The 18,743-nt window shown below is 34.2% G+C and overlaps 1 protein-coding gene across 3 annotated transcripts in view; it reads right to left on the bottom strand.

The window, feature by feature from the left end:
- Nucleotides 1–18,743, bottom strand: part of LOC123554509 (uncharacterized) — a 76,252-nt gene that overhangs the window by 12,816 nt on the left and 44,693 nt on the right. For all 3 annotated transcript variants that reach the window (XR_008371658.1, XM_053547911.1, XM_045344718.2), the window contains exons 2-5: nucleotides 3,040–4,154; nucleotides 1,419–1,499; nucleotides 731–823; nucleotides 272–433 (exon numbers count right to left, since the gene is read on the bottom strand). Coding sequence is in view for 2 of the 3 variants with exons in the window: in XM_053547911.1 (XP_053403886.1) it covers nucleotides 272–433; nucleotides 731–823; nucleotides 1,419–1,499; nucleotides 3,040–4,154 (1,451 nt within the window). In the remaining variant the exon portion in view is untranslated. The remainder of the gene's footprint in view (nucleotides 1–271; nucleotides 434–730; nucleotides 824–1,418; nucleotides 1,500–3,039; nucleotides 4,155–18,743) is intronic.

The following is an 18,743-nucleotide window of genomic DNA, read 5'->3' as shown; positions in this document are numbered from 1 at the left end:
AATATTTGAGTGTGTGAAAAGTAACTGCAACTGGATGTCAAAATTTATTCATTTTACCAATGTCTACGATCCATATCGTATATATAGTTATGTAAAATTATAGTCATTTCAGTTATATTTCAAAATATGATAATTGAATTTCAAAGTGTTCTAAATAATAGAAATTAAGTGATTACGTTTTATTTTCTTTAATATAGTTTGACACTGATATCTCAAAAAATACGTATTGATAATGCAAAACCACATGCAAACTCTATAGTCATATACTCACTGATATTTTCCTCTTCGTTTCGTTCATTAGCTATTTCCGCTACAGCTGTGTCTATGGCATCTTCCTCGTCCTCTTCTTCCGTATCGTCATCTGGATACGGAATATTTATCGGTCTTTCTGATCCCAGAAAGTCATCGCCATCCAGCTCGTCATCATTATCATCTGAAAAAGTTAAATATGATTACAAATTTTACATTTCACTCAAATTAGGAAATACTATTTTTGATCATCACACAGAAGTGGTAATTTAGTTTTGAAGACTGCGTATATGTCACCACTGTTTTCGGGAGAGACCAAAGGGTACGCATGACACATTTCATGCATGCAAATGACCAAAACATGTTAACAGGGCTAATAAGTCAAAATGAAAAAGAAACACACAAAAAATTATCTCTTCTTATAATACACTTATTGAATGGCTTGCCGGTCAATATGTGTATATCATACACGGTTTAATACCTTCAAGCACAGCTCCTAATCCAACATCCTCTTCCACTGGTGTGTCTAACCATTGTTCTTCTCCATACGAATCTTCATCAGATCGTTTGACTTCTAGAATGCATTACGGAACAGACATACATTATAAAGTCTAAATTCTTGATTCCTATATTAATACGATGAAAATGTTATCTATATTTTTCACAAATTTTCGACAAGTCACGGTGTTTTAATAACAGTTCTAATTTCACGTGTATTTTTCTTACCTTCAATTTAAAATTCAGCTTGTCTTTATTTACTTTGCATTATGCATCTATACTGCTGAAACTTTGCCTAGCTATTTTTTTTCTATTGATGCTATATTGAGACCGAGATTTATGCCTTTTAGCATTTCCAGGTCTTTGTTCGCATTCTAAATCGTTTAATGGATATTGAACTCGGTCCTAAATACTCAGATTTCGTGTTAAAACCATTACGTTACGTATGCAACTCGATTATTATTTATCAAGATATCATTTCATGAATTAATGAAGAAACATTTAAAGAGTTATTTTCTCTTTTCTTTTTTTTTGGATAATTAAAATTTTTGAAAAATGCACCCAGTTATTTGTTTAGAAAGAAAGGACAGTTTGAATTTTAAATGACATCGACGTAAATCCATGACGCATAATATTTTAATCAGGCGGTAGATCAACGTAATGAAAATCACCTGGTTCTATTAGATCCTCCAGGTCCTCAAAGTCAGTGTCTGTAGTTTCTTCTTCGTCTTCAGTATCTAGGTCTTCAATGCCTAAAATACAGCACAATATAGTTCACTGAATTGCATATTGTGCCTATACGGTGCATGTAAATGTATTTGTTATATTATTATACTGACTGCATTTTATAATAGTCATGTATGTTCGAATTAAATGTATTTATCATATAGTAGCGGTCAAGTACATCTAAAAGTATTTATCTTACTTTACCTGTATGGTGCATCAAAATGTATTTATCATATTATACCGATATTGTGCATCAAAATGTATTTAATCATATTATATCGGTATGATATTTAAAAAAAGTATTGATCAGGCATAAATCCGTACGTTTTTATCCATCGTCCCAAACGCACAGGTCGGATTAATTAAATGTGACATCTTCCATAAAGAACATTGGTTCGAAACCAAAAATGTTTCTAAGGATTACTTCAACATATAAATCTGACTGAATCTTAAGCCCTGAATTGAGTCCTCACATTCCAAAGGAACAATTTGCAAGAGTGTGCAATATAAGACTATGGGTAGGATATGACGACTTATACTGGACTAGGAAACTTTGGTTTTATTCTCCTATGGATTTCATAGAGACATTTAGTGATATAAATAAAACATTCTATGTTATTTTCACAACTGCTATATACTTTAAGCAGTTAGTAATATATGCCATTATTAGATATTTTTAGGAAGCCGTTACACATTTCTATAACGAATCATAATCATTTGACTGCATTATTCGTAAAAGTCCTCAAACATAAAGCAAAAACAACGATCAATATGAAAATAAGGTTCAAGTGATTTTTCATTGAATTGTTCGTAAACACTCGTTTCGTTTTTTTACCTTTACCCTACTGGCGGCAAGTGATTCTGCCTTCGCGACCAGTGCAGTCCAAGATCATCCGTGCAGGCTGATCATGGTCTGCTCTGTTCGCTATTCAGTCAGTAAATTTTCAGTAAACACCCCTTCGAATAATAAATGGTATTGTCCAAATTGACCAGTCCATTATAAATCTTAAGCAGACTAAGGGTTAACATCTTTACATAAGTAATTGTATGCGGATTTACTTCATGTAATTCTGTTTCACAGTATCAGTCTGTTTATTGGCGACATAACATGAAGTTAGGTTTCAAAACTTTAGAGTTGTTATGCATTGTGCTTCACGTGATATACTGGGTAAATTACAGATCTGGATTTTCATGTCTTGGAAACAGTCACTGAAGCTTTGTAATCTTCGTCACTGAATACATATTTTATAAAAACTGCATTATTTTCTTTGCCTGTGTTTAGAACATTAAGTATAGTTTCGCCTAACGAGTGGCAAATACTTTCAAAACGGTTGACTACATGTTTGTACAAAGTTATTTGAAAAGCATTAGTGCAGCACATAATAATTTGAGACGACTTAGAAAAGAAAAGGTGTACATCTCTAAAAACACCCATGAGGAAGATCAACCTTCAGACAATATTACTGCATAACCATATATTGATCATTTGAATGAATATTGTAAAATTGTAATAGCTTTGTGTTGAACTGAAGTTTCAAATAATTTTTCGATTAACAAAATACTTACCACCAGACAGCTGTTGAATCAATTCTTCTGTTTCTGTTGCTTTGGCTATGTCATTGTATTCATTCATTATAAACTGATCACTCTCCTGTATCTGATCCATTGTGGCATATTTCAAAGCGTTGGCCAAATAATCATTTTCTCGATCTTGCAATTTACGGAGCATTTCTCCTGCATAAAGTCTTTGTTTTAAATCGGATATTTCTTTAAGTAGACCTAAAACATAATCAGAAGAGTCACCGACACTGGATGCACGTTTTGATTTACTCTGTACCTGTTTGTCTTCTACCTCATTTTCCACAGGAGATTCAAATTCTTCATTATTTTCATCATCGGCACTTTCAAAGTTGTCACCGAGGACATCATTGTCACTCAATGCATCCTCCAAATCTTTATCTGTAACATCGTCATTATCCTCTTGTTTAGATGTTTCTTGATTTGTTTCAGTATTTACAGCGTTTGTTGAAAGTTTCTCCGCAGCACTGATTAGTTTCCCCCATGCATTTGCTGTTTCTGTTTTATCTATTTCAACTTCATTTTTCTCTTTATCACTCTCTTCCATTTCAATGCTCTCATCTAATTCCTTTTCTGGTTCTCGTCTTTTCACGGGTGCTAATCGTTTCATTGGGACATCTGCTTCACCGAAGATTGACCGAAGTTCGTCGATTGGTGGAACCACTCTGTGTGGTTTATACGCCGTTCGTTTCTTTGGTCCGTAACCGCGTTCAAAGTCTCCATAAGTCATTGGAGGGGGATACCGCTCTAGTGATTCATACGGGGAGTCTGCGCTTTGATATGCATATTCTGGTAGGTATCTATCTAGATCACTGAAGCGTGATGCTCGGAGATATTCCATTGGGTTTATGTCTAAATTTGAGCCTGCATTTGGATTAAAGTAAGAATTGTCATTTTCTAAAACTCGTTTCCGTAACAAAGTTCTATAATCTCCCCGTCTAGGTCTGTCCATTCCACTAAAGGCATTAGTTAAACCATACGGGTCATCATAGCCGGCAACACCAGAACGTCGGACTCGGAAAGATTCAGAAAGTGTTGAGATCGTTAGAAGAAGCAAAACATTGCTCACGTGGTACAGTAATGACGTCATCTTGACATTAAACCTGAAAATATATAAACAGTTTTTTTACTAATAAAAATGATAATAATAATAACAAAAATAAACTGTCATTAGCTTATCTGTCATCACTTTTCTATACTATTTTTTCTCGTATCAAGATCTGTGCTTTATTGTGAGTGACAATGTCCGATTTTCGCGTGTAGTTTTTGTCGTCATCCTGACTTCGTTTCTTAAAACAAATACTTATAATATGTTTACTACATTCATGAATACAAACTAACATACCGGTATTGATGCATATACTTATTTTGTCCGAAATACTCGGGCAAATTCCTGTTCAAACTTTTTTCAAAACTTTCAGTAATACTAGATTACAGCATTCATATTTTTTATTATAAGGACTTTTTTTTAAAGCACACGAGCTGTAGCAATCTAGCAGGAAGAAACACACGTTTCAGTAAAAAACAATTCCATTTCCTTTAAAAGTCCAAGTGCTTTCATGCAGTTTCATATGATATCGTCTGACATAAGATAGCCGCGTAATATAATAATTCCCTTTCAGGCTTTAAATCCGTTAAGTTACTCATTAAAACCTTGTTAAAAATGACAAGAAGTTACAACATTGTAGAGCAACTTACAAGTTATCCTGATATTATATACGTAGAGGAAGTACTAAGCAGTTTTAGAATCAGCTTATAAAACCGATATATGATATCTGACCATAGTCTTGTCATATCAAGCATTGCAAGTCATTGCTTAGCAACAGTAACCTAAGGTGGAATAAATCTAATACATTGTCCTTATGTTGTAAAGTATTTCCAATGTCTCACGTCTCATGAAAGTGTAATGTTTAAAAGTTACACGCGTTTGTTCTAGAAACTCGAAACTGTTAAAGATTTTACATAATGGGAACTTGTATAATGCTTATATTTTTATGTTAAGTGCATGTTACTAAGAATAAACGCAAGTGTAAATTGTTTTGTTTTTTATTGAAAGCTGTATTATTGGCAATGATTCTCTCTACAGCATAAGCTTGGGCAAATTGCATTGAAATATTGTAATCATCATGAATTAAATAATAGTAATCTTTGTGAAATACCATTTGTATTTCAAACTGAATCTGGCATGTCACACTGCATGATCTTGCAGTCAAATTACAACATGATATACTTAGCAAATCCTAATAATGCGCAATAGTTAACATACTTTATATAATTTTAAGACATGACTCTCAAGTACATTGTTGCTTAGCGTACTAAAAGAGTATATTTCAGATAAAACTAACTATTATAAATTGTCTCTAAAACTTGTGTCATCCCTCTAGGCCTAAAGCTTTTGCTACAAATTGGTAAATGAATGCATTCGCTTTATATTTAGTAAAAAAAAAAGTGGTCAAACTGTTACACTGTATTATAGAACGTGAATTCCATGCTGAAACCGTAGGTCTTTGAACTAGAACGCATTTACGTCAAACGGTTTTAGAACTGTTCGCCAGGTGATCTATAATTCAATCTCAAAGCCTGATACTGTAACTTCTTGTCTGCAGTAATATCTCCTGGGTCCTAATTTCTGATGGTACGTGATACCAGACATGAAATGATTTCCCATGTGTAAACAATTAGCGTAAATATACGTTATCTTTATCTTTCTATATAATGTTTTATTCGGACTTATTATGATTTAATTAGTTTGGTATTTGAGTCGCGCCATGGGAAAATCATCATAGTGGGTTTGCGACCAGCATGGATCCAGACTAGCCTGCGCATCCACGCAGTCTGGTCAGGATCCACGCTGTTCGCTTTCAAAGCCTATTGCAATTAGAGAAACTGTCAGCGAACAGCATGGATCCTGACCGGACTGCGCGAATGAGCAGGCTGGTCTGGATCCATGCTGGCCGCAAAGCCACTATGTTGGTTTTCCCATGGCATGGCTCATTTATTTCTCAACAATTTTCTCTGTATGATAATATTGAATCACAATATTTCTAATTCAGGCAAGAGTTTTAACGGCTAGACCTATTTCTTCTATCAGAATTTTGACTTTGAAGTTAAAAGCGGGAGATTTCTCAAAAATGTAGAATATATATATTGAATTAAACTGTTCTGAAGCTACAATTTTTTAGTTTTGCCAAAGCATATTGTAAATGTTCAAAATAGTCTATTTTAATGGAAAGATAAACATAGACCTATTTTGAATAACATCTTATGTTCGATGTCCGAAATGTTAAATAACTGTCCTGAAGCAACAATTTTGGCGTTTTGTCAAAACATGTGAATGTTCGAAAAAGTAATTTAATGGGAAGATAAACATAGACCTACATCAAATTAGTTCTTATGTTCGATGTAACAGTTATGAAGCAACAATTTTGCCGTTTTCCAAAATGTATTGTACATTAATTGTTTGAAGTAGTATTTCTAATGGGAACATTTCGTATAATTTCGATGTTCGATGTCTGGACTGTTAAATAATTGGGAAAGTAATTTAACTTCAGTATAGGAAAGAGAAGTTGTTTTACGATAGAGCACCTTATAGTGCAATTGCCTCGCGAAAAATTGAATCAAACCCCTGATCTGTGACAAGTGTTAAAGTTATGTATCACATTATAAATATGATACTGCGCTTTGGTGATATATACAGTTATGCATTGAAACTCCCTGTACAGTAAAATGTTGAGAAGTAAAGGCATGCAGCCAATAGTAATTCGCAGTAAAATTACTGCGCCATGGTATATATTCAAAGTATGTTGAACTATCTTTTACCGGGTATGAGTACTTTTAAGTTTGTGATAAAGTCCACGGCTGCCTCAAAGGTGGTAATAGAGCAGGCCAAATTTTCCGGTCTGTAACGATAATAACGTCAGATGTGGTAAATTATTCCGCATTGAACTATATTGTACAATGGATAGATACGAATAGTTGTGAGACAGTTTATTCCTGATTTAATCCTGCGCGGTTACATAGAGAAGGTGATTTTGATAAATCAAATCACCTTCCAAAAACCAGTATACAACGTGCACTTGGACAGAATGTGTGAAAAAAGTTTTTAAAAAGTGTTATTCTTCTTTATTAAAAATACTGGTATTTCATATGAAGCTTAACCTCACAATCATCAATACATGAGAGCATGTTTTTATTTAAAGAAAAATGAAGAAGAAGTGTAAAATTTCGCGTCTTTGGTTTTGTTTTCAAATTGGATTAGATAAAACGAAGAAACTCTAAGACGTTTAAACAACTAGACGGTCCACAGACTACTCCTGTTTTAATTGACATATACATTTCTCATAGCGTAATTTTCCATAGATACAAAGGTAATTGCGTCATCATTTTCTTTTTTTCTTTTGACATTTTCAAAATAGATTATTCGGAAGATGCGAAAGAGCTTTTCCTTTTAAGGCTCCAGATTTCCTCAACGTTATTACGAAACTAGTTATTTATATAACTCATTTTAGACGGTATGTTCTTCGTTTCACGTAAAATTCAGCTACTTCGATCCATTTTGAAACAGTTTCTAGATTTTCACTCCGTCATAGACCTGTTTTCCACAAGGAATCCATACCTTTGCTTCAAGAAAATGAAAAGTAGGCTAAAAGGGGTATTGAATAGTATACAGTGAAATGCAGGTCAAAGCAAAATAAAAGGTGTCTTATTAATTTACTGCTATTTATTTTATGCTAACTAATGAAATACTGTATTCTATCAGTTAAATATTTTCATTTATTTTATGCTAACTAATGAAATACTGTATTCTATCAGTTAAATATTTTCATATCTCATCGCTCACACTGTGAAAATATGAAATCTATATTTTCACACTGTGAGAGATATGAGCTCCGCCCCCTCATATATTGTGTATGAATTTTAAATTATTTGCTTAAAACAGGAAGAAAATTATAGAATCTAGTCGCGCTTTGTTATTTATAATATATTTCTCGATTCAAATTATTTTGAATTTCATACCGTTATGCAGCAAAATATAAAACAAAATGGAACTTTATGTTGCATGCGTCTTTATAACGTCACATTACGTCTGACGTCATGTCTGTTTATGCGCGTCTGTTTCCCGCGCTGAGATTAAAACAGTTGCAAAATGCATTTCTCAACGTAATTGAGCATAAAATGAAAAGAAAATTTGTTTGTTTTTCGTGAATATGGAATATCTCACCTCGAAGTGAGAAAATTTTCACATTTTAAAATATTTGAAATTTTCTCACTTCTCAGTGAGATATATTCCATATTCACTCAAAACAAACAAATATCCTCTATATCTCATCACTCACACTGTGAAAATATGAAATCTTTCTTGCATACCAGACGGGGATTTCCGGTATTTTTACCGGTGCTGGAAAAATCCATCTTACACCCCGGGGTGTAAGATGACTCTGGTGCTTTAAATGACGTATTATGAACTACATATTATGTAGAAGATTTATGTAGTTATTTATATTTTATTTCGAAAAACGGAATAAAAATCCAATAACTTGACAGTTTCTATTGGTTCCTGATAGTATATTTCTCGATTCAAAACACGTTAATTTATCAAAAATTCATAACGTTACGCTGGAACTGATAAAACAAAACCGGAACTAATCATTGGTCTTTGTCTTTCAAACGTCATAACGTCTTTCCTGTTTACGGACGTTGTTTTTCCGCGCTTTGTTTAAATACGCTGCTATTAGAAATAGTTCTAAAAAGAAAGCCGTTCGACTGATTTTATTTTTATTATTATATCTTGATATCGATATGCAAGAAAAAGATTCTGTCACTGGTTATAGGAACCTCGTTACCGCCTAAACAGTTACCCTCGAGGCCGGAAATTCCCATCTGCACCTATAACCAGTGAAAGAATCTTATAATATTTTCACACTGTGAGAGATATAGCTCCGCCCCCCTCATACATTGTGTATGAATTTTAAATTATTAGTTTAAAACAGGATGAAAATTTTAGTTGCACTTGAATCTTTATAGCATACTCCTCGATTCAAATTATTTTACTTAATGAGAATTTCATAACGTTATGCAGCAAAAATAGAATAAAATGGAACTTTATGTTGTGTGCGTCTTTATAACGTCACAACACGTCTGACGTCATGTCTGTTTACGCGCGTCTGTTTCCCGGGCTGAGATTAAAATTTCTTGCAAAATGCACATCTCAACGTAAATTTTCACATTTTCACTCAAAACAAACAAATATCCTCTATATATTCTGTATTATTTTCTCCAATATTGTCCGTTGAATAATGTCGCTGAATCTTAAACTCATTTATAAACAAGAGCTGTCAGTTGACAGCGCGCTCGACTATTCTCAGTGCTTGATAGTATATTATAAACTATGAGTAAAACATAACATTACAATAAGCATATTCTAAGTCGGAAAGGGGTTATACTTCAGTCAAAATGCTTGCTAGAGTTGCCTCCTCCTTTTTACGGGCTGGTGTCATGATGGTAAACAAGTATGCAACATATGAAAGTACTATCTCAATGGACTTTGGAAATATTTGGGGTGGTACATAAACTTTAACATTACAAGAAAGCATATTCTAAGTCGAAAAGGGACCATAATTCAGTCAAAATGCTTGACAGAGTTGTCTGCTCATGTTTACAGAATGGGGTCATGATGGTAAACAATTATGCAAAATATGAAAGAAATATCCAAATGGACTTTGAAAATATTTGGGGTGGTACGCAAACTTTAACATTTGTGTGACGCTCACGCTAACGCCGAGACCGGGGCGAGTAGGATAGCTCCCCTTTTCTTCGAATAGTCAAGCTAAAAACGAAGTGTACTTTTGTCTTTAAATGCAAAAACATCTGAAAAAAAGAAACGAATTCTATATTAGATACCCTTATTAATGTCATTTCAGTGATAAGCATATATACATATCAGCTGCAAACGAAGTCAAAGTCAAACAGATAACAAGTACAAATAATTTGAAATGAAATACATTTTCAATTATCTAGAAACAACGGTGTAATAGCTTTCATGTCTGATGTTTTTATATCATTACCAAAAGGTGTCTACTTTGAAACTGTAAAACTCGTCATCAATATTACTTTAGCATACGGTACATATTTTAAAATTAGTCAGAGTTAACAATGACCAGACGCTAGAGGAAATTGCTAAGTGTTTCAGTATTAGCATAAATCAAAAACTTTCAAACCTCAATGTTACTTCATACTGAATATTTTACATTTATATGTGCATGTCCAATGTTTTTATCATATATAAGCATAAAATCTAGCTGTAACATTTCTTATCAGATTTTTAAAGGGTACCTACTTAGATGTGAATTTCATCTTCATTAATAGAAAGGTACTTTGACATAGGGTACATAAAATCACTTAAATCTGTCAAAGGTTACACTAACTAAAAGAAAGGGGAAATTGCTAAGTGTTGCAATTCTAGTATAAATCAAATCAACAATTCTATGCTCGCCAACAAAGTAAAATTTAACTTCATACTGAATATTAAAAATATTTGAGAACATTTAAACGAATCCATATTCTTTGTTGGTTTGATGTCCAGTCGTATCACACTGACCGATAAGTAAATTATATAATGTACTAGTTTCCATAATATCGACTTGATCGTTTGACCAACGTGTAAATGTTCGTCAGTGCTTTGAAAAATGGGCAATTTTTATTCGTAAATAGTTCCATTACCGGATAATTAGTTTATAAGCAGAGGTGAATGATTTTGTAATACGAAGAACCCCGTTACAAAGTTTTGGGATAAAATAAGTTGCAATTTACAGTTAATCAGTATATCAGGAAATATTCGTAATTTGTATTCAATAATTGACTAATTAGAACCTTAATACAAATGACTTTTCTTGTGAACATTACAACAAAATTTTTTCCAAACAAGCGATGGCAGTAAAATATGTACTTTGAAGTGAACAATTGCCCTGGTGACCAATGATAAACGTTTGTTTTGAGATGAATAAAATATTAGCACTATTTCTATTCTAATTCTAAAAAAATTTCTATTCTGATTAAAGTAACTGCACTTTCGCAAGTGGCAAGAGTATAACACATCTCCAGAAGTTACCTTTAGTAAAGGCATGTATATTAAGTAAATCATCTACATCATTGCAGTGACGTCATTGCATTTTTTTATTTTGTATCTATACGCACTGCTTTTTGATAAGTGTACATTACTAGCACTTCACCTGATGTACTTTTGACAACTAGACATACTGTGAAATCTTTAAATTTCGTGGACAATTCGTGGATTTCAGCATCTATATATAAAATGAATTGGAAGATTGATTATGTTAGTATTAAACCTTGTGGATTGACCCGACTACGAAATTTACGAAAAATAGTTCCCCAAGAATATCATTGATTTTACAGACGAGTAATCAAGCTATCATAAAGTCATCATACAATCTCCTTTCGTAAGTGATATTTCAGTTTGTCATTATAAGAAAGGCGCTCACTCATAAAATTGTATAATACTGATTTTTATAAGTTTACATTTTGTCAAAATTCATATACACATCAGGAAATATGCTAACAGAAAAATCAAAATACAGCAAAATTGCAAAATACATTAAAGAGACGTGAATTCCAGTTTAACGTGTATGTTCTTGGATATATTTATTCTCTTCTTTCTATACATTTTGTATGCTATTTCCTCCATGTTTTGTATGCTATTTTCTACTAGTTGTTTAATGGAATTAGCATGATTAACAAACTGAAAAGCGTCATTTGTTGGTAGTATGAAAACGTTTTGGGGGCAGAGTACCGATTTGACAGGCAATATGCATTAAAAGATTAATTCTTTTTTCCAAAGGTTGATACGTGACGATGCTCATTTAAAAGATTCATTTCACATTTACCATGATATCATCCTATCGCAGATTTATCACTGAATTATCACATGATTGGCGGCGTAGGCTGTTTAAATCCAAAATAGATGCTTATTGAAACTGACATGGAAATTATCAGCTACTTAGAAGAAATCATACTAGTAATATCAATACACCGAATAACCTGGAACTATTTTCAAGAGGTTAGCTACGGTTTCATTTAGTTGTAGCACATACATATTACACGTTATTCCCTTCTTTCAAAAGTATCTGTCTTTGCTATCCTCTTCGTTTGCATTTGATAGCTATTATTATCAAAAAGTTCATGACTGAGCGACGCGAAGAAAGGAGAATTTTCATCCTTCAAAAAGGGAAATGTATTGAAATTATTTAAAAGGCGCATCAGACACATTCTTTTAGTATTATATTAACTTTAAAGATAGTTTTGCATGCTCGGATCAAAATGTTCTCTACACTGCAGAACATCTTTGCAAATTTAGTCAAAATAGATAAAATTATTTGCGTGATTTCGTTCAGGACAAGATCTAAAGGTTTAATGAGTGCACCACTGTGCGCATTACTACACTCTCGACTGTATACAAGTGTATTTGCTAAGAATTCCATACATATGACGAAGAGAAACGATGAATGGACCCCTCTACGTTGATGTATTTACTTTGAATACAACAATATTATGAAAAGCAGAGATGCTAAATGGTCAACGCTGTCTTACACCCCTCTACGTTGCCGACGGTATACACAATGTATTTGCTCACAATACAATTATATTATGAAGAGCAGAGATGCCAAATGGGCAACAATGTCTTACACCCCTATACGTTGCCAACCGTATACAAATGTATTTGATCACAATACAATTATATTATGAGCAGCAGAGATGATAAATTGGGAACATTGACTTACACCCCTATATGTTGCCAACCGTATACACAATACAATTATATCATGAAGAACAGAGATGATAAATGGGCAAGTTTGTCTAAGTTACACCCCTCTACGTTGCCAACTGTATACAAATGTATTTGTTCACAATACAATTATATTATGAAGAGAAGAGATGCTAAATGGGCAACATTGTCTTCCACCCCTCTACGTTGCCAACTGTATGTAAGTGTATTCAAATGAAAAAGCCATACCTCTATACCGCAGAGTATGATATATGTTAAAGATGATTTTCATTGTTGCTAAAAACATTTCATGCAATCAAAGTTTTGTCTGATTTTACTCACGTGGAGTACTGAACTTTTGTTCCGAACATCAATCAAATAGTATTAGGAACTACATAATCGTCCGAGTTAATCGGAGATTTATCATGATCGCTCTAGACGAGAAACATCATAAAAAACCCCTCGGAAATAACTTGAATCAGCAAATGTTTCCATTTATTTCAAAATAGATACAAATAACAAACTAATCCTTTGAAAGCTTATTTTCATTGGAAAGGTATTAAAGACAATACTTTAATGGATATTGCTATAACCTTGGACGACGATAAACCATGTTGCTGATCAAAACAACCACATGTTTAAAGGAATATCTTAATTAAATATATCAACATAAAGCTCGCAACAAAGCTCTGTACCCGTGTCATTAATTTTAAGGAAGAGAAAACTTCACAACAAATACAATTGTGGTCGTGTTGTATTGAAATCGGGGAGAACAATACGCATTTTTAAAAATGGATAATAAGTTGAACTTGTAAAATACGTTATTTGCTGCAGTGCTGCAACCGTTGGGTCGTTATATCAATCGTAAAACATCGGGTATTTCCGTATTCTCCGTATAAAGCACAAAGGCCGAGGTGATCAGACTGGTTTGATAAGAACACGATGGTAGACAGTTGTAAGCAAACAAATGTGAAATCTGTAACTTTTGATAAAATCATTAAGAAGACTGATGTTGGTAACACAAGGCAGTCTTCTACAAGATTAGGCTTATGTTATGAACAGAAATAGTAATAATGACATTTAGAAATTACATGTAGTTATTGGTCACAAAGTAATGTGCCTAGATCTTGGCATTATTTCACATAGTAAGTACAAGTATTGGAGTACAAGATTAAAAAGAACAGGTTTTATTACTAGTATTCATTAACGTATTATTAAGTAAAATACTAACTTTCAACGTCTTCTTTTCTTTTAGAAACTTTTCAAAATTGTAAATGTCGTTCTTTTGAAATACTCTGCTTTACAGTATATGAATCTACATAGCAAAACAGCATGTCTTTGCAATGCACATGCTATAAATGTTAAATATTTTTGAATTAATCTCTTTAAACACATCATTTAAAAAATTATGTTTGAATTGCAGGTATCGTGATTAGAAATCCATATAAACAACGTTTCCTGTTGCAAAAAGAGAGACACGTGGTAGAAAAAAATATATTGTCGACTCCTGGAGAATACAGACCCTCACGGAAAACAGTAATTAGCTGTGTTGATTCAAAACATTAACGTCATTGAGAAGAATATTATTACCGCAATAAAACCTGTTTTGGAGCTTTAATCACGTGTTTGCCGGCAACTTATTGATTGCAACATCCCTGATACCATTCTATGCTATCGTTTTACCGGTTAGCACCTGATTATTGGTCATTCATTGCAGTTATTAAAACGAAACACGTTCATGATTTTATTCTGAATTGACAATTTGTTTCGTCCTCGAATTAACAAAATTATCAGCATATTTTTTGTTTTGTGTTTTGTTTAGGTCATCCAGTTCTTGTCATACTGCGACTTTCGAGTTATGTAGGGAGAAACCAACAGGGGAACGGAGTAAAACAACTGACATTCTACCAGTTTGTTTAATAGCTTCTGTACTGGATAGAGTCTACTCAGAACCTAGGCAATTAAAATTTAAAGTTCTGTCGATATATTATAAGTTTGCCATCGATTTTAATGTTTCATTTGATATTGCATGCCTTGGATGAATATTGTGTAACCTAGCGTGCTTTGCAAGAAAAAGATATACTCCTCTCTTTTAGATTATTTTGTTATGGTACACAAATCGAAAAAAAATACTTTGGTAACAACTTTCAAAACACTTGCATTAAATACAAAGCATGTATGTTTGAAGTAAGAAAAACACAGCCAACTACTCGGTTGTTTCAGGTAGTTACTTGCGGAGAACAGGTTTGTACTGGTACAGAATCCAGGACCAATGGTTAGGTTAACTGCCTGCCGTTATATAACTGATATACTGCTGAAAACGGGTTAAACAAAAAAAAAAAAAATATGAGCCGCGCCATGAGAAAATCAACATAGTGGCTTTGCGACCAGCATGGATCCAGACCAGCCTGCGCATCCGCGCAGTCTGGTCAGGATCCATGCTGTTCGCTTTCAAAGCCTATTGCAATTAGTGAAACCGTTAGCGAACAGCATGGATCCTGACCAGACTGCGCGGATGCGCAGGCTGGTCTGGATCCATGCTGGTCGCAAAGCCACTATGTTGATTTTCTCATGACGCGGCTCATATATTGTGTGATGTATTTGTTTATGTTTGCTTACGTTCCCCTTTTCTCCACATCATCTGACGTATTTTTATATTTACTGGAGCTTTTTTTATCAAAGAACAAATCAATGACTTTGTAAATTGATTGTCTGTTAATGTAATACTCATGTCAAAACGTACTCCTTCGGGCAGAGAACTTAATAACGTGTTTTTGCTGAGCGTTTTATACAAGACAGCTCAAAAACAACAACAACAAAATAGCCGAAGCAAAATGCATTGATTTTGCATTGTTAGAAAATGTTATGCCATTGAGGAATCCAATATGCCGCCAGCCCTTGAATTAATTTTCTTCCCAATTTATCAATGTCTTAAAGAAAATTGGAATAAAGCATTACTGAATTATAAACTGGTATATTCACAGTAGGGTTTGAATCACAATCTATCGAAAGTATATTAGGTTAGAAATAACAGACTTTTGATCAATATTCTCTCCTCAGAGATTATTATATGAGCCGCGTCATGAGAAAACCAACATAGTGGCTTTGCGACCAGCATGGATCAAGACCAGCCTGCGCATCCGCGCAGTCTGGTCAGGATCCATGCTGTTCGCTAACGGTTTCTATAATTGCAATAGCTTTTGAAAGCGAACAACATGGATCCTGACCAGACTGCGTGGATGCGTAGGCTGGTCTGGATCCATGCTGGTCGCAAAGTCACTATGTTGGTTTTCTCATGACGCGGCTCATATATCAATCGATTCATTTTGTTACTGTTTTGGTTCAATTCAACTGAAATCTAATTTGTTCAAATCCTCGGCGTTTTTTTTTTCAAGTATGTCATCTATATTCCGCCCCGGTCTTGATTTCAAGATTCTTTGCGTGTTTTCGTTTTCTTTATAATTTCGGGTGCCATTGCATGTATCTTGACTCGTCGAATATTCCTCGAGAAGCTGTAACGGATTGTGACAAGGTCGATGATAAAAGAATATTGACAGTTTTATGTGCTATTAAATCTTTGTCGAATTATGTTTCCAGGTCTGGTGGTCAGGCCAGCCTTCTATAGTATATTCTATTTATGTGTGATATGCTCTTACAATTTCCGTATTTTAGTTGGTCTTATATCTGTCCGATTTGGTAGGCCTTGCGGTTAGGTCACCAGCATTTCTTAACTGTGTGTAATAAATAGGTTAGTTTTTTACGTTTACTGTATTATGCCTCTGCACGTGGGCCTCTATAGCTGCACTCTTGACCATATACTTTATGTTATAAATAATGGCATGTTGATACTTACCTGAACCTGGGACCTAATCGTCGTGTGAAATATTAAATTTAAATCAAACTTTGGTTATATTACAATGATTTCGAAAAAAATATCAAAGATCTGAATTGTTCTTGCTTATATACATTTTATTATCGCCCCTTACCAAGATACATTCAATAATACGAAATAGAAATTCACTTTGCTAAGTCGTATATTGTGTTTGTACAATCATAAAGCATCATCAGTACCTCTAGATTTAGTCGTACATACATCTATGTCGCTTTATACTTGAAAAGGGTAAAGAAAAATCAAAGGTTACTTGTTGGAAATTACCTCGTCGGGGCCACAATGTAGCAATCTCACCAACTTCCGGAATACCTTAATCAAATATCAATGATATGTAAAGCGGCTACAGGGGAAGTAATCCATGTATGACAGCTGAAACTCGGTATCTCGAATTTCAAAGGATCGAGCACTTTTCTTCGAAATAACCGAAATTCGACTTAAATGATATGTTATGCACGTGTATTTGGGGCAGGGATTTGAAAATGTTTTCGAGATATCCGGAATTTCGAGATAAGATAGTTCGAGATATCGAGTTTCAACTGTACGTTATACACCTGATTAAAAGTAGATTACTTCGCAGCCTTTGCAGAGGCTAGTGAGCAGTATGCCGTAGATTATCGAACAGTTTCTGCTAAGTGTCACGGAACCTTTGGACAGATTAATGTCCCAATTTATTCTCTCTTTTATGACCTTTGGGAAATAAGCAGAACTATTTCCTTGATTTCAGAACATAAAGCTTTGCAGTTAAAGAAATAATGCGCAAGACAACTATCAATTTAAAGATAATGCACGTGTGCTTGGGTGGTTTCTGATTTGTTTTAGATTAAAGAAAAAGTCTTAACGCATTTCAAATAATCAAAATTGTTTTCAGAGTCAATATGGTTGTGCCTTATGCAACCGTCAGTCCGGCTGTAATTAATAAATAGCATTAGAATAGCAATGCATCTGACCAACAATAAATCGCCCTGGTATCATAGTGGTAGAGCGCCCGCAACGAGTGTGGGAGGACGTGGGTTCGCTCCCTGGTCGCGTCAAACCAAAGTCGTGGGTGCGAAATCATGTCACCTTTGTACGGCGTGATATTCCATTGAATTTGCACTGGACATTTCGCTTACGGCTAAATGTAACAAGAGGACCATGATGGTCCTGAATTGCTCACCTGTCCCCACATGACCCAGTTTTGAACTGATTATGACGTCGTTTTTTTCTATTATTTGACATAGTGACCTAGTGTTTGAGCTCATGTGACCCGTTTTGAACTTGACCTAGATATCAAGATAAAAATTCTGACCAAGTTTCATGAAGACCCATTGAAAAATATGGCCTCTATAGAGGTCACAAGGTTTTTCTATTATCTGACCTAATGACCTAGTTTTTGAAGGCACCTGACCCAGTTTTGAACTTGACCTAGATACCATCAAATTGAACATTCTCACCAATTTTCATAAAGATCTCATGAAAAGTACGGCCTCTAGAGGGGTCACAAGGTTTTTCTATTAATTGACCTAAGGACCTAGTTTTTAAAGGCACGTGACCCAGTTTCGAACTTGACCTAGATATCATCAAGATGAACATTCTGACCAATTTTCATGAAGATCTCATGAAAAGTATGGCCTCTAGAGAGGTCACAAGGTTTTTCTATTTTTAGACCTAATGACCTAGTTTTTGACCACACGTCATCCACTTTCGAACTTGACCAAGATATCATCAAGGTGAACATTCTGACTAATTTTCATGAAGATCCATTGAAAAATATGGCCTCTAGAGAGGTCACAAGGTTTTTCTATTTTTAGACCTAATGACCTAGTTTTTGACCGCATGTGACCCACTTTCGAACTTGACCAAGATATCATCAAAGTAAACATTCAGACCAACTTTCATGAAGATCCATTGAAAAATATGGCCTCTAGGGAGGTCACAAGGTTTTTCTATTTTTAGACCTACTGACCTAGTTTTTGACCGCACTTAACCCACTTTCGAATACGGCCTAGATATCATCAAGATGAACATTCTGACCAATTTTCA

This window comes from Mercenaria mercenaria, chromosome 7 (assembly GCF_021730395.1).
Source record: "Mercenaria mercenaria strain notata chromosome 7, MADL_Memer_1, whole genome shotgun sequence".
Lineage (NCBI taxonomy): Eukaryota > Metazoa > Mollusca > Bivalvia > Venerida > Veneridae > Mercenaria > Mercenaria mercenaria.
The sequence above is the reverse complement of the archived record's forward strand: the minus strand, read 5'-3'. Positions and strand labels throughout refer to the sequence as shown.